The 26,287-nt window shown below is 44.5% G+C and overlaps 1 protein-coding gene across 4 annotated transcripts in view; it reads left to right on the forward strand.

Moving 5' to 3' along the window:
• Positions 1–26,287, forward strand: part of OGT (O-linked N-acetylglucosamine (GlcNAc) transferase) — an 80,593-nt gene that overhangs the window by 40,818 nt on the left and 13,488 nt on the right. For all 4 annotated transcript variants that reach the window (XM_030575007.1, XM_030575008.1, XM_030575010.1 and 1 more), the window contains 5 exons: positions 2,184–2,273; positions 18,233–18,358; positions 22,181–22,351; positions 22,491–22,607; positions 22,691–22,858. In XM_030575007.1, coding sequence (XP_030430867.1) covers positions 2,184–2,273; positions 18,233–18,358; positions 22,181–22,351; positions 22,491–22,607; positions 22,691–22,858 — 672 coding nt within the window. The remainder of the gene's footprint in view (positions 1–2,183; positions 2,274–18,232; positions 18,359–22,180; positions 22,352–22,490; positions 22,608–22,690; positions 22,859–26,287) is intronic.

Consider the following 26,287-nt stretch of genomic DNA (forward strand, 5'->3'; position numbering starts at 1 on the left):
CTGCTGGGTAGCAGGAAGCCTTCTACCCAAGCCACCTATGTGGCAAAGTGGAAGCGATTTTACATTTTGGGCCTCAGATAATCACATCCATGCAGAAGAGGCCCCGCTGCAGGATGTCTTGGACTGTTTGCTCCACTTTAAGCTCCAGGGCCTATCGCTGTCTTCAGTCATGGTGCACCTGGTGGCCATTTCGATGTTCCATCCTCTGTTTCAAGACAGATCAATCTTTGCCCATCCTATGATGGTGCAGATTCTGAAAGGTCCGGAGCACCTATACCTGTATGTCCAGGACCCCCTTGAGACCTGAATCTTGTACTGTCAAGTCTCATGGGTCTCTTTCTGCTAAGTAAATGACAGATTCAAAAGGGAGATGCCCTTCTGCTACCATGGTGGGATCACCTCAGGTATGTCTTCGCTCCAATCCCATTAATACCACAGGTTCTACAAAAAATTCATAGCAGCAGAGCTTGAATGCACAGGCCCAGACATGCAGCTCTTGTGGCATCCCCTGCCACGCCTCACTATAACCTTCAATCAGAAAACTTCTTTTGCTGGGATTGTTGAGACCACATTCCTTTGTTGATGCCACATCTTCTCTTCTCCTCCCCCCTCATTTTTTTTGTAGGCCACCTTATCCTGTGTGCCTGCAACTGGAGGTCCCTACCAACTAACGGTTGAGTACTGGAAACTATTAATTGCAGCTATCTGATCAAGTTTTAATCAACTCTTACACACACATCCCATTTCCGGTTCCTTTTTCATGGACCAATCTCATGAGGAAATTCTCAGTCAAGATGTGAACTCCTTTCTCCATCATGTAGCCATAAAAAAGATTCCACCTCAATATCAGGAGAAAAGGATTCTGCTCTCCATACTTAGCTACCCATAAGGACAGAGGCAGGCCCATCATTGACCTACACTAAGTATGTTCATCCAAAAACTATAATTCTGCATGGTTACATTGGTAGAAGAATTCCTTCTGTAGAAGAGGGCACACAGTTCTCAGCTCTCGAGCCAAAAGGCTGTACTTCCACAAAGACATTTGCCCATCCCACAGAAGGCTCCTCAGATTCCTCTTCAGTCAAAACTGATACCTATTCAGAGTACTTCCATTTGGGCTAGCCACAGCACCAGGGTCTTTACCAGAGGCTTTTCAGAGGTGGCAGCTTGGATGAGAAGAAATGGGTTGGGTTCACCTTCTTCCTGTAACTTAACTGCTGGCTCCTAATTGGTACATCATGCGAAGAAGTCCAGTTGGCAGCCCATTTCTCCAGAAGTTTGTATCAACAATGAGAAGTCCATGTTCATCATCCCCCATAACATCCATAAACTTCATAGGAGTGACTTAGGCTCTTGCTGTGGTTGATCCTTCTACCGATTTGAGATATTCCATGTCATGGGTGCTCTCGTAAACAAGGTCATCCATAGGGCCCAGTCTTCAGTCACAACATGCCTGTCCCGCTCATGCACATGTGGCAGGCTCCCTCTCCATTGTCTGCAAACCTGTGCATCTACTCCCCAGAGAGGGGCGACATCAATGCCAAAATGACAATTCTATCCAAGGCTCCTCTGGACTTGTCTGGTGGACAAAGACAGAAAAACTTTGAGTGGGGATCCCTTTTGGCACACCAGCAACCAAGGTAACCATGATTACTGATGCTTCCTTTTTTAGGTTGAGGAGCTCATGTGAATGATCATACTGCACAGTGATGTTACTGCAGGTTGACTGTTTGAATCAGTGACCAGTAAATATTAGATTTACTAAAAGTAAAAATGTTTGCATACCTTGTCACTGGATCCATGTCACTTTTAACTGGAGAGTTGCATACTGCGTTCTCCAGGACTTATCCACTGATTGGCTGGAGACTCAATAATGAAAAATGGGCTGAGTGTAATATCAGTCCAAAAGTGAGACCAGTTGTGAAATTTGTTACACCTCTAACAAACGCTTAAGCTGCTTGTATGCAATTTTTGTAACACTTATTTAGGATTTTTCGTGTTCAGAGCACTTACACAAACATTAGCCAGTTATTTTGTAAAATAAAATTAAGCTTAGTCCTAAACAATTTCCTCTTTTGAATGAGGATAACAGAGAGAGTAATTACATAGCATTTATGATGAAATTTTAGTCAGTAGGCTAAATTTCATGTACTTATATTAACTTGTGGTGCTGTATATCCTAGGTGTTCTGTTATGCCCTCAGCCCTGATGATGGGACAAACTTCCGTGTAAAGGTGATGGCAGAAGCAAATCATTTCATTGACCTCTCTCAGGTGAGCTTCCATTCTTTTGAATTTTTAGCATGTTTTTCAGAAATGGAGATCTCAACGTGTGGTTAAAGATCCTGGGCACAGTGAATTTCTTGGAGCACAAATTATGCTCACAGGTAATGGTAAGAGTGAACTTAAGAATTCTTGAGTTTGTGGTAGTGTATGTTAAGAGTTTCATTGTTATGGAGGGAATCAGTGGGCATGTGTGACTATTGGAATTTTATTAATGTGAGTGGCTCGTTGTGGATTAACACGATAGTCATGCACATAGCCTAAGTTGGTCAAGGAGACTTGCTAGCTACAGTGGCTGAATATTTTGGGTTTGATTCTTGGGTACATTAAGGCTGCTGTTTGAGTAGCATACAATAAAAAGCAACCATGGCTTAGCAGGTTGGTGAAAGATTCCACCTGCATAATGGAATAACTGAGAGATTTACTCATTGGAGCAGCTTCTACCTCCGTCACCTCTTGGATCAGAGGTATGTGGCAAAGGCTTTACTACATCCTACATGATCCTCAGATGCAGAAACAGTACCTGGGGTTCAAGAATGACTGGCATAAATTAGAGTAGTCTTGCAAATCCTCTAACACTCCATGATTTTCTTGGCCTCTGTATTCACGAACAAGGTCAGCTCCCAGACTGCTGCACTGGGCAGCACAGCATGGGGAGGAGGTCACCAACCCTCTGTGGAGAAAGAAGTGGTTCAAGACTATTTAGAAAAACGATGAGCAGAAGTCCGTGGGGCCAGAGGCACTGCATCTGAGGATGCTAAAGGAGTTGACAGATGTGATTGCAGAGCCATTGGCCATTATCTTTGAAAACTCATGGCAATCAGGGGAGGGTCCTGGATGACTGGAAAAAGGATAATATAGTGCCCATCTTTAAAAAAGGGAAGAAGGAGCCTCCTCTCAGCCCCTGGAAAAATCATGGACTATGTCCTCAAGGAATCAATTCTGAAGCACTTAAAGGAGAGGAAAGTGATCAGGAACAGTCAGCATGGATTCACCAAGGGCAAGTTATGCCTGACTAACCTAATTACCTTCTGTGGCGAGATAACTGGCTCTGTGGATGAGGGAAAGCAGTGGACGTGATATACCTTGACTTTAGCAAAGATTTTGATACGGTCTCCCACAGCATTCTTGCCAGCAAGTTATAGTAGTATGGGCTGGATAAATGGACTATAAGGTGGACAGAAAGCTGGGTAAATCATTGGGCTCAACAGGTGGTGATCAATGGCTCCATGTCTAGTTGGCAGCCGGTATCAAGTGGAGTGCCCCAAGGGTTGGTCTTGAGGCCGGTTTTGTTCAATATCTTCATTAATGATCTGGATGATGGTGTGGACTGCACCCTCAGCAAGTTTGCAGTTGACAGTAAACTGGGAGGAGTGGTAGATAACGCTGGAAGGCAAAGATGGGATACAGAGTGACGTAGACAAATGGGAGGATTGGCCAAAAGAAATCTGAGCTTCAACAAGGACAAGTGCAGAGTCCTGCACTTAGGACGGAAGAATCCCATTCACTGCTACAGGCTAGGGACCGAATGGCTAGGCAGCAATTCTGCAGAAAAGGATCTAGGGGTTGCAGTGGACAAGAAACTGAATATGGTCAACAGTGTACCCTTGTTGTCAAGATTAATGGCATTTTGGGCTGTATAAGTAGGGGCGTTGCCAGCAGATCAAGGGACGTGATCGTTTCCCTCTGTTCTGCATTGGTGAGGCCTCATGTGGAGTACTGTGTCCAGTTTTGGGCCTCACACTAGAAGAAGAATGTGGAAAAATTGGAAAGACTCCAGAGAAGGGCAACAAAAATGATTAGGGGGCTGGAGCACAAGACTTATGAGGAGAGGCTGGGGGAACTGGGATTGTTTAGTGTGCAGAAGAGAAGAATGAGGGGGGATTAGATAGCTGCTTTCAGCTACCTGAAGGGGAGTTCCAAAGAGGATGGATCTAGACTGTTCTCAGTAGTAGCTGATGACAGAACAAGGAGTAATGGTCTCACGTTGCAGTGGGAGAGGTTTAGGTTGGATATTAGGAAAACTTTTTCACTAGGAGAGTGGTGAAGCTCTGGAATGGGTTACCTAGGGAGGTGGTGGAATCTCCTTTGTCAGTGGTTTTTAAGGTGAGGCCTGTCAAAGCCTTGGCTGGGATGATTTAGTTGGGGATTGGCCCTGCTTTGAGAAGGGGGTTGGACTAGCTGACCTCCTGAGGTACTGTCCAACCCTGATATTCTGTGATTGGGGCTGGGACTGGCTGAAGGCTGGACAGCATCAGGGGATAGCTTAAAGCCGTCCCCATGGACCATGGAATACGCAGCTGATATGCCACTTAGAATCTGGGCTCTTGAGTAAAAATGGTGTATCTGCTAAATTGACATCAACAGAACTGCTGTTTTTCAAGAGATCCTTTGAATACTTGCACTTGCAAAATGCATTCCCAGAGCTGTTGATCATCAGGAACATTGTGGAAAGCACTGCCTGTTGAGTACTTCCGTCGCAGAACTTAATATTTAATGCCTAGCTTGTAAAAGGGCTATGTAGTCCCAGTTCAGTTCTAATCACTCCATGTAGTTATAGGGACCTTTCCTTTGTCCTGGAATTTTAATTGTTAAAGCCTTTAGTTAGCTAATCAATTAATAGATTTTAAGATAAGACTAAACCTTTTTGATGGTCTAATCTGACCTCCTGCATAACACAGGCCATGAAACTTCACTCGATAGTTACTGCAACAAACCCTTAACTTCTGGTTGAGGCTAGAATGTATCTTTCTAAAAAGACCTTCAGATTTGATTTAAGGACTTCAAATGATGAAGAATCAACTACCTTCCTAGGTAAGTTGTTCCAGTGGTTAATTACCCTAACAGTAAAAATACATTTAAAAGTTCCTTAATTTAGTCTGAATTTGTCTAACTTTTCAGATTCCAGCCACTGGATCTTGTCTCCTTTGTCCACTAGATTAAAGAGCCCTCTGTCAAAGATCTTCTCCCCTTGTAGATAACCACTTACCCTTTTCTTGGGTAACTTAAAAAATTTGAGCTTCATCAGTCTTTCACTATAAGGCAGGTTTTCCAGATCTTTAATTTTTGAAGCACTTTTTAGTCTTTTCCAATTTATGAAGATTTTTTTTAAAATGTGGACACCAAAACTGGACGTAGTATTCCAGTAATGGTCTCCCCTAATTCTGTGTACTGTCTTAATTCCACCTCCTTACTCCTATTTCATAGTCTGCATATACATCCAAGGATTGTGCTGGCTTTCTTAGCTACCATCTCACCCTCAGAGCTCTTACATAGCTAAAGTTGGATAGTTTTGCCATTGCTCAGTTACCTTATAATATAGACCTAAACCTTCATTCCTTCTGGTCCTGGTCAGCCAGGTGTCCCAAGTCCTAGAGGCAGCTATGCACATCTGCTGCTCTACTTAAGAGGAGCTCATTTCTGGGATCTCTGATTAGTATGACAGGTCTTCACACCTCCAGCTCTCTCATTGATAGGTCGCTTTGTACTTCCTTCATTGAGGAGTGATCACAAGCCCAGTGCCTGGATCCCACATCCTGTCAGCTGCCCCTGTGAGGGTGACAGAGCAACCTACCCTGAGCTTCAGAGTCAGGCAACTCAAGAGCACCCTGGCATTGAAGTTGTTGTTGGACAAATTGGATCTGTGACAGTGTTGCCTAAGCTTTCTGCAGACATTTAGGCCTCATTGACACAGAAATGGGCTTTCTGGCACCGTGACTTCACTGGTTTTGACTTCTGAGAAACATGTCAGTGCTGGCCCTTCATTAATAATGGGAGCTGTGCAGATAGATACTGAGGCAACCTGACAACAAGCATCCGCTCTATACCAGATATCCTGGTGCCAGAGGTTCTCTCAGCACTTAAGAGCTATGTTCTGTTAGAACATACTGATGTTATATACTGGATAATTTTAGGCCTGTCAGTCTGACATTGATCCTAGGCAACGTAGTAGAGTGACTGATATGGGAGTTGGTTGATAAAGGAGGGTAAAATAATCCATGACAGTCAGCGTGGGTTTATGGAAAACAGTTCAACAGAATCTCTATTTTTTGACGAGATTACAGATTTTGTTCATAAAGACAATAGTGTTGATGTAATATAGTTAGACTTCCGTAAGGTATTTGACTTAGTACTGCTTGACATTTTGATTTAAAAACATTAAATGGATTGAAAGCTGGCCAACTGATAGGTCTCAAAATGTATTTGTAAATGGGGAATTATCAGATGAGTGGGTATGTTTCTGTTGAGTTCCCACAGGGATCGGTTTGGCCCTGTGCTATTTAACATTCAGAAAAGACTCAGTCATAGTTTGTAGATGAAACACAAATTGGGGGAGTGGTAAATTAATGAAGAGGTCAGGTCCAAAGATACAAAGCGATCTAGATTGCTTGGTGAGCTGTTTTTTTTTTAATATGACTAAATGTAAATGTGTACATCTAAGAACAAGTGTAGGCCATACTTCCAGGCTGGAGGGACTCTATCTTGGGAAGCAATGATTCTGAAAAAGATTTGTGGGTCATTGTGGATAATCAGCTGAACATGAGCTCCCTGAGAGATGCTGTGGCTAAAATGGCTAATATGCATCCAAGGATTGGAAAGGGGGAATCTTGAGTAAGAGCAGAGGTTATTTTACCTCTGTATTTGGCATTGAGGTGACCAATGTTGGAAATCTGTCTCCAGTTCTGGTGGCCACAATCCAAGATGGATGTTGATAAAGTGGAGAGCGGTCAGCAAGGAGCCATGAAAATTGATGGAGATGGAAAACATGCCTTGATAATGATTGACTTAAGGACCTCAACCTATTAAGCTTCTCAAAGAGACGATTATGGGATGACTTGATAACAATCTATAAGTATCTGCATTGGAAACAAATATTTAAAAATGGGCTTTTCATTCTAGCAGAGAAAGTTATGGCATGATCCACTGGCTAGAAGCTGAAGCTAGACAAATTCAGTTTGTAAATAGGCATAAATTTTTAATTGCAAGAGTAATTAACCATTGGAACAGCTTATGGAGGGTTGTGAGGGATTCTTCGTCCATGGCAATGTTTAAATCAAGACTGGATGTTTTTCTAAAAGCTATGCTCTAGGAATTATTTTGGGAATTCAGTGAAGTTTGTTTTTACAGGAGATCACAGCAGGTGATCACAGTGATGCCTTCGGTTCTTCTTTGAGAGATGTCCCTGTGGGTGCTCCGCTTCAGGTCTAGGTGCGTCCCAGCACCTTCGATTGGAGATTTCTACAGCAGTACCCCATGGACTGCGAACGCGCTCAGCCTGCTTCTCGAGTTGTCAGTGTTTGAATAACACGTGCATGGCCCGGGCTTCAGTTCCTTCTCTACCGCCCCGGCTAGAGACGGAGTTCAGCAGCGCTCTTGAAATTAGTTGGTTTCATTTAGTTTTGTTAGTTTCAGTCATTAGAATTATTTAGTTAAGTTACATTAGTTGTTACTTTATTTAAAGAGAAAAAAAAAACTTCCGCGGTTTTGGACGTGCCTGGCTCCCCAGCCTTCAAGAGATGCGCCTCCTGTAAGGATGCCATCCACGTTTCGGATGGGCACTCACTGTACGCTGTTTGAGGGAGTCTCATGCATCCACTGTAATAAGTTGAAGGTTAGGACATGCAAGGACAGGGAACTCAGGTTTAAAATGCTGCTCCTATAAAACTCACTTAGACCAGTGTTTGACCCTGGCCAGCAAACCTCTGTGACACCCTCCAGAGGTAAAGGAAAGATTTAAAAAAGGCCAGCTTCATCTCCCCTCAGGGGATGTTTGGAGAAAAAGTTAAAACCAGCTCTTATCTTCAGCAGCTGCCACTCCGCAGTTCAGCTCATTTTATGCAGCAGGCACCTCAGGCACTGACCATGTGTCGGCTGCCCGTCTCCATGGTGCTGAGGCTCAGGGCTTTCAGTTGCCCACCTCTTTCAGCTCTTCTTCAGCCACTGCTGTGAGCACGGTGCTGAGAGCTGCTATGGTGCTGACAGCACAAGCGGCAGTTTCGGCACTGTCCTTTGATCCTGCGACGCTGCTTCTGCCACCACCACTCTCTGCACTGAGCCCCCTGAGGTCTCCAGCCTCCTTTGAAGTGCCTACCTCAGGGGCTCCTACTACCCAGAGTCAGCTTGTGCCCCCGGGACACCCTTCGGTGCGCGAGCAGATACTGCAGCAGACTCTGCCTCCACCAGCTACACTAGCACCGATGCCTGGTCAGTGAGCACCACTGTAGTTTTTTACAGCCAGAGGAATTAAGGGTGTCCCATGCGTCTGATTCTCCTCTTCTTGGCACCAGTCTGTCACCAAGACCTTTAGCACAATATCTTCAGTACTCACCTATTACTTCAAGCCCCTCCAAATGAAGTATGAGAGGAAGAAGAGGAATATGGTGACTAGATGTTTTTCCTTTCAGTACTCAACTCATATTCAACTACCTACAACAGGGAGACGCCCTGCAGCAGAATCCCTATTTCCTCAAGGCTATCCACACTGGTATGGCAATCCTTGGATGGGACCACCTGTGCCCCCCCGGGGCAATAGCCACACTGGGGTCCATGGACTACACCACACCACACTCGGGTGTTCTGCGGGCTGCCTGAAGGAAAGCTGTCAGACCCTCCCCACTACTGGCTTACACTGAACCTCAGATAAGACCTGAAGTGGCAGCCCTCCCTACAGGGGACACTGCCCTGCACACCTCTGCTATAGCAATAACATCCCAAGATGCCATGGTACCCCGCCCGCTAGTGATGACCTCACTCACTTTCAAGAGCTGTTTCAGAGAGCAGTAGAAGAGCTCAAGATCACCGAAGAGGAGGCACCTGAAACACATGAGCTTACCGACATCCTGCAAGCTGCCACGTCCTCCAGAATAGCCCTAAATAAAGTAAAGTAAATTAATGGAGATATCCTATCTCCTCGAACTGGAAGGGATCCCAAAGAGTCATCAAGTCCAGCCCCCTGCCTTACCTAGCAGGACCGATTACTGATTTTGCCCCAGATCCCTAAGTGCCCCCCAAGGATTGAACTCACAACCCTGGGTTTAGCAGGCCAATGCTCAAACCACTGAGCTATCCCTTCCCCCTGCCAATTAATGAAGCCATTATGGAACCTGCTAAAGCTATTTGTCAGACTCCATCTAAAATAATGCCCACTAGCAAGAGATTAGACCGCAAATATTTCGTCCTATCTAAGGGATCTGAGTTTCTATTTACGCACCTCTCACCTAATTCCCTAGTGGTTGACGCTGCCAATCAGAAAAACAAATACTAGCACTTCCGCTCCACTCCATCAGACAAAGATGACAGGAGAATGGACTCCTTTGGCCCCAAAGTGTATTCTTCTTCCACTTTGCAATTTAGAGTAGTGAACTATGCGGCGCTCTTAGCAAAATATGACCACAAAAATTATTCTAAGGTAATGCAGTGTATTGAGGATGTCAGAGGATAAATGACAACGATTTAAAGCAGTGGTGTCCGAGGGCCAATTGATCTCCCGCACAGCTCTTCAAGCAGCCCTTGATGCTGTGGATGCAGCAGCCAGATCCACAGCCATTGTCATGCGGCAGTCCTCATGGCTTGCTTCTTCCTCCTTTCCGAAGGAGATACAGAATACGGTTGAAGATCTCCCTTTCGATGGAGACAAGCTCTTTGCTGCTACAACCAATGAGGTCCTTCACTCTATGAAGGACTCCCATGCCACTCTCTGATCCTCAGGCATCCAAACTCCTGCCTCGAAGAGACAATATAGATATCAGCCATACCAATGACCGCGTTACCATGCCTTTGCACAACATCCATCTTTCAGACAATATGATACGCAACGACGACATAGGCCCAGAAACCAATGACATCACCCTCCGCGTACAACGGTGACGTACCCTCCTAACCCAAATAAACACATCTGAAATCTTGGTTGAGGGTATAGAAAACCTCGCGCCAACTCTAACCAACCATTTTTTTGGACACTGTTTGTGTTCGTTCCTGGCCAGCTGGCAATCTATCACTATGGACAGTCGGGTCCTAGAAATTATCAAATTGGGTTATGCCATCCCTTTCGTCTCCTTACTATCCACCCACCCTCCTATCCCGTCCCTCTTCAGGGACCCCTCTCATGAACAATTGCTCTGTCAGAAGGTACAGCATCTCAGAGCAATAAAGGAGGCACGCCCTCAACACGGAAAGGGGTTTACTCCCACTACTGCTTGATGGGAAAAGAAAAGCAGCGTTTGGCGCCCTATTCTCAATCTTTGACGTTTGAACTTGTTGATCAAGAAACAGAACTTCTGGATGGATGCTCTCCCAATGATAATTCTGACGCTGGAGAAAGGAGATTTGGTTTTCAACCCTTGACCTCCAAGATGCATATTTCCATGTCTCTATCCACCATGCCCATCGACGTTTCCTCAGATTTGCAGTGAGAGCACAACATTACCAGTACAGGGTCCTCCCTTTTGGCCTTTCTACTGCACCATGTGTCTTCTCCAAGGTGCTAGCAGTAGTAGTAGCACATCTCAGAGAAAAAAAGAAATCCTCATATTTCCTTACCTGGATGATTCTCCTCAAGTCTCCCATACAGTTAGAAGCAAATCATGCAACTCTCGCAACCCTTCACTGCTTCCACACCTTGGGCCTGCAAATAAACAAAAACAAATCTATCTTACACCTACCCAACAAATTGACTTCATGTGCGCTCACCTCCATTCCACCACTAGTTTTGCATCTCTCCCCCAGGACAGATTCCACACAATGGGCAACCTTATTACCCAGATGCGTGCCAGCCCACAGACTACAGTCTGAGACTCCCTACAGCTCTTAGGACATACGGCTGCTTCCACATTTGTGGTCACAAATGCTTGCCTGCATGTGTGATGCCTTCAGGGCTGGCTAGCCACGGTACACAAACCAAACAAGCACAAGCTAAACAGGTTACTAACTATGCCCCAGAAAGTCCAGAACTCCTCTGATGGACCTCTCCCATCCGCCTTTGCACCAGGATTCCCTTCCGACATGATCCCCCTTCAGTTACCATCAGCACAGAAGCATCCCTCACAGGATGAGGAGCACACATTGGCCACCTCACCACTCAGGGTCTCTGGTCTGCTTCAGAAAGCAGGCTTCACATAAATTTGTTAGAGCTCTGGGCCATACGCAATGCCTGCCTCCATTTCCTTCCCATCATCCAAAACCACAGAATTTGAATCATAACCGACAATATCGCATGTATGTTATATGTCAACAGATGGGGGAGCCCGATCACTCTCCCTTTGCACAGAGGTGGTAAAACTTTGGAACTGGTGCCTTCAACACAACATCCATATCTCCAGTTCATACTGCCAGGTTCTCAGAATACCACCACAAACGAGCTCAGCCGATCATTTCCCTTACAACACAAGTGAGAACTCAGTGACACCATTCTTTCCAGCATTTTCCAGACCTGGGGTTATCCCCAACTGGATCTCTTCTCTGCAGGAACTAAAAAAATGCCTGACATTCTGCTCCACAGGCCTGGGGAAACACATAGGGGCAAGCCTTTATGCTCTCTTGGACTGAGACTCTCTCATGTACACATTCCCACCAGTGCCTGTATTGCACAGACTAATTCAGAAGATACAGAACTAACATCATTCTCATAGCCTCAGCGTGGGCCAGACAACCATGGTACCCCTTCCTCCTGCGCATGTCAGTCAAGCTACCAATTCCCTTTTCTGCCACTCCCTTTCCTATCATAGCGCAGGGGAGAACTATTTCACCCCAACGTACAACGTCTCCACCTGGGGGCCTGGCTGATCAGTGATTCTCTAATGCAGAGTTAACATGTTTGGACCAAATTTGCACTGTCTTGCTTCACAGCAGAACACACAACACGCGCAACAACTACTTGCATAAATGGAAACTGTTCATATCTTGGTGCGCTGGCAAACAGATCTCTCCAGTTTCTGCTTCACTGATACTAGATTATCTATTACACCTTAAAACATCTGGCTTCTCTATGAGCTGTCAGTCCACCTCATGGCAATCACCGCCTTCTACCATAAGGTTGACAACATAATGGTTTTTGCCCATCCGATCACCAAAAGGTTCCTGAAGGGCATCCAGACGTTATACTCAGATGCGAAACCACCTGCTGCACTCTCGGATTTACACCTAGTCCTCAAAGCCCTGATGGATACACCCTTTGAACCGATGGCTACCTGCTGCCTTCTCCACCTATCCGTGAAGACCACCTTTGTCATTGCAATCATGTCTGCTAGAAGAGTAAGAGAAATGGGGGCACTTATGGCAGACCTCCGTATACCATGTTCTCCCGTGATAAGGTCACACTATGCATGCACCCAAAATAAGCTACGCTCTTCCTTTCACCTCAGCAAACCTATACACCAGGGGTCAGCAACCTATGGCACGCGAGCCAATTTTTTGATGGCATGCGTGGCGGGCTGAGCCGCTCAGCCCGCCGCCGCTCTGGGATTTCTACTACAGGCTCCTGCTAGCCAGGCTCCCACCGCCAGTCCCACTCAGTGCCCATTGCTGGCCTGGGGTTCCTTCCCTCAGGCTGGCAGCGGGCTGAGACCCCAGCTGGCAGGAGCTGGTGGTGGAAACCCCAGAGCAGCGGTGGGCTGAGCTGCTCAGACCGCCGCTGCTCTGGGGTTCCCACTGCTGGCCTCTTGCCAGCTGAGGTCCCACTCAGCACCCACTGCTGGCCTGGGGGAAGGAACCCCAGGCTGGCAATGGGCTGAGACCCCAGCTGGCAGGAGCCGGTGGCTGAAACCCCAGAGGAGGGCTGGCGGAGATGCTTAGCCCACCCCTGAAACCCCAGAGCTGAGCGGGTTGACCCGCTTAGCCCGCTGCCACTCTGGGGTTCCAGCTGCTGGCCCCTTACCAGCTGGGGTCCCCGCTGCAGCCCCACTCACCTTGCTTCCAGTGCAGGTCCCCTGCCAGACAGGGTCCAGGCTTCCAGCTGTGCTCAGCCCTGCCAGCTCCACTCACCTCAGATGCCGATCTGGGGTTCCAGCCGCGGACCTCCTGCCAGCCGGTTATCAATTAATAACTCAAAGCCTGTGTGCTGCTTAAAGTATCTAAAGAGGTGCCACCAGACATTGGAAAACTCAGCAAGGGCAAGGATCACACTAAACTAATATCTGCATTTTAATTTTAAATAAAGCTTCTGAAACATTTTGAAAACCTTATTTACTTTACATGTAACTGTAGTTTTGTTATATATTATAGACTTAGAGAGAGACCTTCTAAAAAACGTTAATGTATTACCGGCACGCGAAGCCTTAAATTAGAGTGTATACATGAAGACTCGGCACACTGCTTCTGAAAGGTTGCCGACCCCAGCTATACACATTACAACATTTTTCCCCAGACCTCATGCTAACGCCTTTGAAAGGACATTGTACATCCTTGATGTTGGCTGAGCATTATCCTTTTACCTGGATAGAACAAAACCATTTAGGAAACCCTCCAGACTTTTTGTCTCTACTACACAGCGTTCACAAGGAAATGCTGTCTCTACACAGAGACTTTCCAAATGGATTGTTGACTGTATACATCTTAGTTACCAACTCAGGCAAATACAACCTCCTACGTCAATTAGAACATACTCTACCAGAGCTGTCTCCACTTCTATTGCCTTTCTCCGCAGTGTCCCACTGTCTGACATATACAAGGCAGCGACCTGGGCATCAAACCTTACCTTCGCCAGTCACTACGCTCTCATCCCCACTGCACCATCTGACACCCAGATTGGGTAGAGCAGTCTTGTCAACAGCCTTCTTGCCTCATCCGAAGTCCCAACCATCTTAAGGGATACTGCTTTTCAGTCACCTGGAGTGGAGCACCCACAGGGACATTTCTTGAAGAAGAAGAGGAGGAGGTTACTCACCCTGTGCAGTAACTGACGTTCTTCGAGATGAGTGTCCCTGTGGGTGCTCCACTACCCGCCCTCCTCCCCTCTACTTCAGAATTTGTAACACACTCCGTTGTAGAGAAGGAACTGAGGTGCCCAGGCTGTGCATGTGCTATTAGAATACGGACAGCTCGAGAAGCAGGCACAGTGCATGTGCAGCTTGTAGGGGTACCGCTGTAGAAATCTCTGATCAAAGGCGCTGGGATGCACATAAATCTGAAGTGGAGCACCCACAGGGACACATCTCGAAGAAAGTCAGTTACTGCACAGGGTGAGTATGGAATCTGAGTTTGTCTACATCTTCCACACCATAGCTATTTGGCCTTGTAGCAGGGTCCTTCTCACCATTTGGCATCTGGGGATTTAAAAATAAATAAACCTTCTGAGAGCTGCTCTCTCTCCTGCCTAGACTGGTAGCAGTAGTTGCCGTCCACTGGTCAATATTCCTGACCTCCTGTCTGGTTCAGAGGAGGCAGACTGTGTAGGAGATTTGCAAGAATCCTCTCCTGGCCTGCAAGAAGGGCTTGTCTGTGGTGCCACCTAATGTTTTCTGAGTGTTCCAGGAGTTGCTAGGATACATGTCAGAGGCTTAGGCATTGAAGAGATTGACCTACCAGGACAAGATGTGCACCTGCTATTCAACATAGAATCATAAATGTGTCGGGATGGAAGGACCTCAGGAGGTCATGAAACTACCCTTATAGTTAAAACTTTTCCTAATATCTAACCTAAATCTCCCTTGCTGAAAATTATGCCATTTTACTATTTGTCCTGCCTACAGTAAATATGGATTACTGTCCTCTTTCTAAGGCCATATGTACACTACATAGTTGACTTTATTTAAGTTGACACTGAGCCACTAATTTAAGCAAGTTGATCTTGTGTGTCCACAGTATGTTCATTGTGTCGGTGGAGTGCATCCTCGCTAGCAGGGCTTACATCGACACACCAAGCACTGCACTGTGGATAGCTATCCCACAGTGCATGTAGCGGAGTGGAATTTTGGGTTGGGCTTGTAGTGCCTTATAGGACCAAAACATTGGTGTAGGTGGTTATGGGAAGATGGTGTTAGCCTCCCATGATGCACTTACCTCCCTCCATCCCTCTCTCCCTGAGATTAATGGCAAACAAACCAAACCTTTTTTGCGCCTCTTTTCATAAGCCTAGGTTACCTGTGCGGACGTCATAGCACGATAAATGTGGACCTCGTTCAGCTGTACACTGTTCTGAGCATTACAAACACCTTGCACCTTCTTCTGCGGTATTTACATAGCTGATACAGGAGCCGCCACACAGAATGGTGTAACGCCATGCAAGTAGCCCTGCTGGAAGATGTAGAGCAGAGCAATTCGCAGTTGCTGGCAACAGTCACGCATCACCTTGACACAGTTGAGCGCCTTTTCTGGGTCCAGGAAACAAGTAGTGAGTGGCGAGTCCACATCATTATGCAGCTATGGAGTGACCAGCAATGTGTAAGGTCACTTTCCAGGAATTGTTTGAAGAGCTTTCCACAGCCCTGAAGCATATCAGTACTAAAATGAGAGCTGCTCTAATAGTGGAGAAGCGAGTGGCCATAGCTCTGTGGAAGCTTGCAATGCCATACTGCTACTAGTCAATGGGGCATCAGTTTGGAGTGAGTAAATCTACTGTGGGATCTGTTGTGACCAAGTTTGCAGGGCCATTGACAGACTTCTGCTAAGATGGGCAGTGACTCTGGTCAATGTGCAGGACATAGTGGATGGTTTTGCCACAATGGTGTTCCCTAACTCCGGTGGGGTGATAGACGGAACACACATCCCTTTCTTAGCACCAGACCACCTTGCCAAAGAGTACATAAACCAAAAGGAGTACTACTCAATGGTGTTGTAAGCACTGGTGAATCACAAGGGCTGTTTCACCGACATCAACGTAGGATGGTCCGGAAAGGTGCATGACGCGTGCATCTTTAGGAACACAGGTCTGTTCAGAAAGCTGCAAGCAGGGAATTTCTTTCCAGACTACAAAATAACCATTGGTCGTGTTGAAATGCCAATTGTTATCCTGGGAGGCCCAGCCTACCCCTTGCTCCTATGGCTCATGAAGTCGTACACAGGCAGCTTGGACAGCAGTAAGGATCAGTTCAACCATAGGCTGAGCAAGTGCAGAATGGTGGTGGAATGTGCCTTTGGACGTTTAAAAGTTTGCTGGCGTTGTTTGCTTACTAGGTTAGACCTTAGTGAAAGCAGTACCCCCATTGTTATTGCTGCCTGCTATGTGCTCCATAATATCTGTGAAACAAAGGGAGAAAAGTTTTTCTGCTGTGGTGGGGGGTTGAGGCAGATCGCCTGGCAGCCAATTTTGATCAGCCAGACACCAGGGCCAAAACTGGGGCTTTGTGTCTCCATGAGACTTTGAAAACCAGTTTCAGCAATGAGTCAGAGTAATGGGACGCTTATCTGTGTTGCTCCTTACCAAACTGTCCCCTCCATTGCATTTTCTTCCCTCACCAACCACCATGTGTTGAATGAATAAAGAGCCTTTTCTCCTCAATCCATTTAAGTTTTATTATGCACACAAACACACAGAGACAGCACAGAAAAGTAAGATAACCTGGGGCAAAAGGGCTAACACTGGGGGATGGAGGGAAAAACAAGAAAAGCAAGGGATACTGAACCCTCCACTCCAGCCTTATAGGACATTTGGGGGAAGAGGTGGTAGAACTGGGTAGTGATGACAGCAGGTTCTGCGTAGGCTGCAGAGTTACTCTAGCATCCAGCTGGCTTTCTTGAACCTCAGCCAGATGCCTCAACATGTCTGATTGCTCCTTCATAATCCCCAGCATCTCTTCCTGCACAGCACATTCTTGTTCCCTGTATACTTTCCTGTTCTCCCTATCCATCTCCAGGTTCGCGGACAGTGTAATCCTCCATGCCTTAACTGATCTTTAATTCCCCTGGTCCTCTTTGTGCGCCTTTTTAAAGATAGGTACTGTTTTGCCTATCTTCTGTCCTTTGAGTTCTCAAAGATAATGGCTATTAGTTTTGAGACTGCTTCAGCTAGCTCCTTAAGTTTCTAGGATGAATTTCCTCAGGCCCTGCTGACTTGTATTTAACTTTATCTAAATATTCTTTAACTTGTTCTTTCCTTATTTTGGCTTGCATTTCTTCCCCCTTGTTTAATATTGTGTTGAGTATCTGGTCACCATTTCACTTTTTAGTGAAGACTGAAGCAAAATAGGCATTAAATACCTCTGTCATCTTGATATCCATTATTAGTTCTCCTTTCTCGCTAAGTAGAGAACCTACCTTTTCCCTTTGTCTCTCTTGCTCTGAATATGTTTAATGTGCCTCTTTTGATTGCCTTTTGTCCCTTGTTAGGTATAACTCATTTTGTGCCTTAGCCTTTCTGGTTTTGTCCTTTCATGTTTGTGCTATTCTTTTCTATGCCTTAGCAGTTTTGTTCATGTTCCCAGTTTTTGTAGGATTCCTTTTTGATTTTGGAGTAATTAAGTGTTCCTGATGGAGCCATTTTCACCTCTTACTTTTCTTCGTGTCTTTCCTTTTCATCAGGATAGCTTTCTGTTATGCCTTTAATACTATCTCCTTGAGCAACTGCCAGCTCTCCTGAATGCCTTTATCCCTTAGATTTTCTTCCCATAGGCCCTTATCTGCCTATTCTGAGTTTTAGCCTGCTTTTTTGATGTCCGTTGACCTTATTCTGCAGCTCTGTCCTTCTTTTCCTCAAAATTGTGAAATAGTTAGGGCTATAAGTGACTGTTCTGATCCTGCTGTCATACGAAATGTCTCTGAATGAACTTGGACATGCTTGCCTTTTGAATGTTTTTTCAGGGTTAACTGAGTGGCTGTTGTCAGTCATAGCATCTTTATTTGGGGGAGGTGGATAAGGGAAACGTGAGCTAGCTGTAAATTTAATCTGAACTATATAGCGCTGTTTAAAGTTTTTCTATATTTTAAACTTGTTGGTGTGCTGACCTCTAATCTTGCTTTTGGTCTTTCAGTGATAAAGTAAGAATAATTAGTAATGTTTGTTCTTGATTCTTATATTTTAGATACCATGTAATGGAAAGGCAGCAGATCGCATTCACCAGGATGGGATACACATCCTCATTAACATGAATGGCTACACTAAGGGAGCCCGTAATGAGCTGTTTGCTCTCAGACCAGCACCTATCCAGGTAAAGGAATTAAACAGTGTTTGGAGAGCGTTGTCTGATGTAAGAGCAATGCTCAACATTGTCATAAAACAGGCTGGTTTCTCTCTCTTCCCTTTTAAGTTGGGAGTGAGAGAAACCATATTGGACAGGAAGAAAATAAGCATTGCTCTGTAAAGAGTAGTGTATATAAATCAGTTATTTTAGTCATACAGTTAGCTCCCTTTTTCCAATATTATATGTTGAATAATATTCCGAAGGAAAGAGTAAACATGGCTTCATGGTTCTTGAGCACGCTAGCTTCTCTTTCTCATGAGAGCAGATATTTTAAGCAGTGTGGTCAGTCATGCTGTTTGGTACGAAGCCTCAGCTTTGAATCTTTGCAGGAAGGATACGACTAGGAGAAGCCAGAGCTGCCTCTGGGGAATTTATTTCCATGAGCAAGAATCATTCCATACAGGTTGAGTACATGATTGCATAAGCACAATATTTTTTTGGTAACACAGCATCAGATAATGCTGTAAATACTGCAGAACCAGGTGCGGTTTGAACATGATGTGGTATACTGACACCAGAGTCCTTACAGTGCATATATGCAAACATGCCATGTTCAAATTAAAATAACTCGATACCAACACCTAGTGGAAGATTAATGCTACTAAGAGGAAACCCTGGATGGTGGAAATACCCAAGGTAGTGATGTGTTAAATATATAGGTGAACTGAAACTGTTAGATACACCTTTAATCTGCTGTAAATGAGCTACATTTTAAGTTAGTGATCTCAAGCTATGTTATAAAATTCTATAAAGCAAATTTATTTTATTCTTCCATACAAAAATGTTAGAGCAGTTTACTGTTACCAATATGTGAATACTTACAGAATCTGCATTACTGTAATATCCTGATGCCTCTCATCATTAACGGATTTTATCCTCACAATACTCCTGGTAGGCAGGGATATTACATTTTATAGATAAGGAGTGGAGAGACAGGGCAGGGCACATCAGGGTGTTGTGGTAGAACTGGGAATTGAACTGTGGTCTCAAGTGTCAGTCCAGTGTCCTGTGTGCTAGGCCACCTTTCCATCCTTCATTGCTGCTGTATTGTTGGATAATAGTGTCCTTGGTTTAAAATGCACACTGGATTGATTATTTGAACTCATTCTGCACTTGGAGGCTTTCTGTGGCCAACATAGAACTGCTGTTTCCAAAGTTTTTCTGAAAAAATACTGGAAAAATGTAAGTAGCAAGAGACAGCTGTCAGGTTTGTGATTATTTTACCTTGCCTTAGGTGTGCTAAAATCCCTTAGTATAAATAAGGAGACAGGGTTCATCAAAGAGCACAAATATTCTTAAAGATAGTTTGGCCTGTATACTCTTAATTTTTTAAGGGTACCATATACACAGAATTCTCACTCCTGGGTCTCTGCGTCCAATATTAGACTAGGGATGTCTCAAAGCTAAACAGTCTTGGACTGTTGTAGCATTCACACATATCAGCAGATAAGATATTCTTGCCCTGCAGCACGAGTGATACTACTCATTAGCAGGGCCCTACAAATTCACAGTCCATTTTGGTCAATTTCACGGTCATAGGTTTTTAAAAATAATAAATTTCATGATTTCAACTATTTACATCTAAAATTTCTCAGTGTTGTAATTGTAGGGGTCGTGACCCAAAAAGGAGGGTTTTTTTGCGAGGGGGTGGGGGGCACAAGGTTATTGAGGGGGGAGGTTGTGGTATTGCTATCCTTACTTTTATGCTGCTGCGGACAGCTGGAGAGCGGCGGTTGCTGGCCGGGGTCCCAGCTCTAAAGACAGAGCTGTCACCAGCAGTGCAGAAGTAAGAATGGCATGGTATTACCTCCCTTACTTTTGCACCGCTGCTAGTGGGGCACTGCCTTCAGAGCTGGGTGCCCCGCCAACAGCCACCCCACTCTGAAGGCAGCGCAGAAGTAAGGGTGGCAATACCATGACCTCCCAAAAATAACTTTGCTACCTCCTCACTTTTGGGTCAGGACCCCAATTTGAGAAATGCTGAAATCTGTATAGTATAGGGTAAAAGTACACAAGACCAGATTTCACGGAAGGAGACCACAATTCAGTCCGTGACTCATTTTTCATGTCCGTGAATTTGGTAGAGCCCTACTCGTTAATGCTTTCATTTCTGTTTTTTGCCACAGATAGTTGAGCAGCTCCTTCTGATTGCTCCTGAGCTAGCTAGTAGTGAGCGTGCTGGTGGTGATGGATTAATCTTGGTTTCTCTGGGATTTTAAATCCGTGTTTCATCATGTAGGTTAAAATAAAAATAGATGTAATACACTGGTAGTGAAGAGGCACCACAAATCAGAAACATGTTCAGTGGTATTGTGGAATGCCATACTGAGGAATTCTTGTGGTCAGTCACCTCGGTAGTGACCTGCTTTGATGCATAATCAAATCTGTAGTCCTAATGTCTTCTCTGACCTTTTGATACCAGTTGATGTGCAAAAAAAGAGGGCTGCCCCTCTTACCCATCCATTTCAGAGTCTTGATAAGTGGGATAGATAGGGTCTCAGATTGGCGCCCATCATCATGACATCTGTACATCTCCAAGAGTAAGAACAGCAATCTGCCTTTTGCCAGAGGGAAGGAAGATCTAGATTTTTGTTCCTCGTCTGAGCATAAGTGTGTGTAAGTGTACTGGTTGCAGAAATGCTTCCGCAAAACAATGGGAGTAGTCTTATTTAGTAGATGCTGACTTGGGTGTCTGGCACTGAACAGCCTTGTATCCTGTAAAGCAGATCTTAAATCAGTTGAGTTGTCAGAGGTAGAAGTTTCAATTTGTTGGTCTGAGAAAAGGATAGTATTAAGCAAACACCATCTTGAAGAATGTCCTTCTGTAAGGTTCTTGAAGCAGTGCAAATGCTTGTCTGTTAGACGTTTTGGACTTGCAGGTCCTGCACTGCTCTACTGTTGCAGCTGTGTGTAAAAACTGTCTTTCAAAAGAGCAGACCAACCCAAAGAAGTAAAATGATTTATGGGTTTCCATTTAATTTTGGACTTGTGCACTCTTACCATCTCACCTCCATTTAACTAGTAGTAGTTGTGAACCTTTTGCTCTTTGCAGGGTTCCTTTGGGGCTGCATTCCTCTTGGATGTTAAAAAAAAACCCTGTGCGCCTAGCTCCTCTTCTCTACCTGGGGCAATCTGCTCCTTATTTCCCCTCCCCTCTGGAAAAAGCAGAAGTGGCTCGACCCTTTCCTCCCACAGCAAAAAAGCAGCATCTCCCAACTCTCTGCTCTTGGCCCTGCTTGTGTGGATGAAATGTCTGTTTTTAACACCCTGCTGAATGCAGTGGGACAAATCCAACCTATGCTGTCGTATAGTACACCCATCAAAAGAGGAAGAGACTAAGAGTAAAAATTTTTAAAGCACCTTATGTCCTTTTGACTTTCAGTGAGACGTAGGTTCATAAGTCACATGAGCAGTATGGAGAGTTACCTTAAATCACGACAAGGGGCAGAGAAACTTGGGGACTGTTTAATTCCAGGCCACAGCAGACTCCAAACAGGTCAAAGAAACTGAGGTGACTGGTTAATACCCAACTTTATAAATGTGTATAGCTGACTCTGTGTGCTTGATGGATTTCTGGCCATAGTTGTCACAGATTTTTTGTTTTTATTTACTTGTTCATTATTCCCATGATTTGGCGATAATTCTTTCATTTTGTCGGGCTTCAGCCATTTGAGAATCCTTGTGAGAACCTTGGTAGAGAGATGCTGAATCAGGGCAGGTTATACAGTTGCACATGTGGTTTGTCCGTACTTGAAATTAAAATCTATTGCTTTTTGGCTTGGCTTGTAGGCTATGTGGCTGGGATACCCTGGAACCAGTGGGGCACTGTTCATGGATTATATCATCACAGATCAAGAAACTTCCCCAGTTGATGTGGCAGAGCAATATTCTGAGAAACTGGCTTACATGCCAAACACTTTCTTTATTGGAGACCATGCTAATATGTTTCCCCACCTGAAGGTAAGAGAGAGTGATGGAAAGGAAAGCTGATAGTAATGATTGTCTAGTGGGGACTCGGACTTCTCTGGGAACTTATATTCAGTGCAATAATTTGGCAATGGAATGCTGTAAATTGAAACTTGTTTTTCTTGATCCATAGAAAAAAGCAGTCATTGATTTCAAGTCCAATGGCCATATTTATGATAACAGGATTGTTCTGAATGGCATTGATTTGAAGGCATTCCTTGACAGCCTCCCTGATGTCAAAATTGTTAAGGTGAGAACTCCACTTCTGTGCACTCTGCCTTAGTAGACTGAATGCAGCATTTTCTCACTGATGAATCTTGCATGATTTCTTAGATGAAGTGCCCTGATAGTGGAGACAATGCAGACAGCAATGCTGCCCTCAGTATGCCAGTCATTCCTATGAATACAATTGCAGAAGCCGTGATTGAGATGATTAATCGTGGACAAATTCAGATAACAATCAATGGATTCAACATTAGCAATGGACTAGCAACCACACAGGTGAGGCAAAGTAGGACGGAAAACTTTTTCCCCTCACTCTCTATTCCTTGTAATTTCTCTTCCCTCTATCTTGAATCAATATTTTATTTTTTCTCATAATACAAATTAATCCCATGAGTTTTAAAATGATTTTGTTACTCCTCTTTGAATTTTCTTCATTTTAGCTACCTATTGTGAAAAAGAGGACAAACAGAATGCAGATTTCTGGGTCTGATCATGCCAGTGCTGTGTAGCTGGACAAATTACATGTTTGCTTCTCATTATGCAGTCCTAAATTGCATTAGTCCTTCTTATTGCCAGATCACACTGCAAGCTCATATCGAATTGCCTTCTCAGTCTTCCCACTTAAACTGCTTTAGGCATTGCCATACAGCTGTCTTAATTTGCATTTTTTCAGATGTAATGTTTTTCTGCCCATATTTCTAAAGTCTCTGGGTTCCATTATGTCCTCAGAACACTTCCGAATTACCATCATGTGTGAATTTTCTTAAGTCTTCCAAATGATTAAAGATGTAATATGACTGGATGTAATTAATTGAAGCACCCACTAGATAAACCTCAACTCGATACGTAATTTTCTTTGTTTATGGACCTCTAATCCGTCTTCACTATGTGTGACCATGTCTTATTAAAGCCGGTTGTTTTAAGTGCTGATCCTGTGCTTATGGCTGTACATGACCAAGGTACATATAGTCCTTGCCCCCAAGGAATTTCCTATATAAAACAGATAAGAAATTGGAGGAGCTACAAGAGATTGAAAGATAGCGTATTTAAAATTTTTGATTGTGGCCTCTGCACATTCCCACATTTGGGATATGTTGGTGGTGTAGCTTGGACTGATGGAACCTTCTAATAGCAATGTCTAATAGAACATGCTTGTGCCTTCAGAGCCATAAGAGAAGGAGCAGAACATTTGAAGAGTGGGACTATGAAAGGGGTTGTGGCACACAGTTCACCTCAGTCCCTTCTAACCCTGTAACAGATGGACCAGCAACTTAGCTGGGTCCTTGGACCCACATTTGCACAAATGCATCATTCCTGCGGTCAGTGCAGCCTTATCTTAGTTATTTTCTTGGGTTTTTAACAGAAGACTGTCAAATGTCATTAGTTCTGACACATATTGGAACCAAAGATGGAGAAATCATGGTTCAAGAGATAGGCCTCTTGCTCTGCTGCTTTTCCTAATACAAATGCATATGTGCATTGTTTGGCTTCCTTTGAGGAAGGTCATTTGCCTTTTCATTGTTCCATATGCAGCACCTTCTCACTCTGGGCCAGAAAGGGGCATCAGAATCTTCTCCAAGCAGTGTCATTGCAGGAAGCATTAGTGGCTAAACCTTCTGGTTCCAAAACACTGTGATAAACCAGTACTTGAAGAACAGCCTCATCTTAGACCCTGATGGGATTAAAAAGCCCAGTAATGTCCCATTTCAGGCATTTGTCTGTGTGCCTGGAACAAAAACCTATGGTCCTTGTCATTGTGATACGTAAAGATTAGATCCAACCAAACATGCTTTAAAATCAACTGGTCTGGATAACTTTCATCCAAGAGTTTAAAAAGAACTGGCTGAAGAGCTTGCTTGACCATAATGTTGATATTCCCCCTCCCACCCCAAAGTAAATGGTGGAACACTAGAGAAATTGTAGAAGACTGGAAGGAAGCCAGATTTGTGCTGATATTTAAAAAGAATAAGGGGGATAACTCAAGTAATTACAACCCTGTCAGTCTGCCATTAATCCCAGACAAGATAATGGAGTGGCTGATATGGGACTTGATTAATCAAGAATTAAAGGAGAGGATTATAATTAATACCAGTCATCATGGGTTTATGGAAAATAGATTCTGTCAAACTCATTTTTTTACTTAGATTATATTGTATCAACATCTTTTTCAAGATAATCTACTTAATCAAAATGTCAGATGTCTTACAGAAGTTTAAGAATTTAGAACAATACAAAATTAACATGGCGTATATTAAATGGATTAAAAGCTGGTTAACTGATAGCTCTTAATGTAATTGTAAATGGGGGATCATCATCGAGCAGCTGCTTTTGTAAAGTGGTCCTGCAAGGATCCATTCCTGGACCTGTGCTGTTTAAAACTTTCATCAATTACCTGGAAGAGAACACAAAATCATAACTGATAGTTTACAGATGACACAAATTGGAGTGTGAGCACTGCTGGAATATTGCATCCAGTTCCAGTATCCTTCTTGAATTGTGGATGTTGATAAATTAGTGAGGGTTAAGAGAAGAATCATGAGAATAATTAAAGCTTAGAAAATATGTCTTTACAGTGAAAGACACAAGGAACTCAGTCTGCTTTATATCAGCAGAGAGAAGGTTAAGGGGCAACATGAGTCTTTTAGTATTTATGTGGGGAACAAATATTTGATCATGGATTACTTGATCTAACTGACAAACGTATAGCAAAATCCAATGTCTAGAAGTTGAAGATAGACAAATTCAGACTGGAAAATAAGGTGTAAATTTTTAACAGTAAGGGTAATTATCCAGTGGAACAGTTTTACCTACAGTTGTGGTGGAGTCTCCATCTGTTTTAAAATCAAGATAGAATTTTTTTTAAAAGAGATGCTCTAGTTCAGAAGAAATTATTTTGGGGAAAATTCTATGGTCTTTGTGATGTAGGAGGTTAGACTATGAATTTTGGCTTTTCATATAATTAAGCCATTGTTCTTCTTTGAGTGCTTGCTCGTATCCATTCCAGTTAGGTGTGTGTGCGCCGCGTGCACGTTCGTCGGAGATTTTTACCCTAGCAACACTCAGTGGGCCGGCAGGGCGCCCACTGGAGTGGCGCTGCTATGGCACCCAATATATACCCCTGCCGGCCCCACCACTCCTCAGTTCCTTCTTACTGCCCGTGTTGGTCGTTGGAACAGTGGAGCGTGGCTTAGCTGATCTCCACCTCCCTAGCTCTTTGCTCGTTTATATAGTTATTGTGTACATAGTTAGTTTTATATAGTTCTAGTTAACTTTTATATTAGTAGTTGTGTATATAGTTAGAGGGTCAGGGGCTATCCCCTTCTCCTCCCCCGGTATCAGGGCCCATGGCCGGGTCACCGGGCTTCAGACCTCGCGCAGCCTGTCATCAGCTGATGCCCACAGGAGATCCGCACGACTCCTGTTTAAAGTGTCTGGGAGAATCCCACCTTGCAGACAAGTGCCGAATCTGCAAGGCGTTCAAGCCCCGGACAAAGAAAGAGCGGGACATTCTCCTCAAGCAACTCTTGATGGAGGCAGCTCTAACTCCTCCATCTTCGGCACCGACTCCGGCACCGGGGACGAGTGCTTCCTCCGCACCGGAGCGCACGGTTCCAGTGAAGACTCTTCGGCACCAGCCTTCGCCGGCTCAACCCGCTGGCAGGCACCGATCCCTCTCCCCGAGGAGCAAGAGTCATAAGACTCCTG

Source organism: Gopherus evgoodei, chromosome 9 (assembly GCF_007399415.2).
Source record: "Gopherus evgoodei ecotype Sinaloan lineage chromosome 9, rGopEvg1_v1.p, whole genome shotgun sequence".
In the NCBI taxonomy this organism is placed as follows: Eukaryota; Metazoa; Chordata; order Testudines; family Testudinidae; genus Gopherus; species Gopherus evgoodei.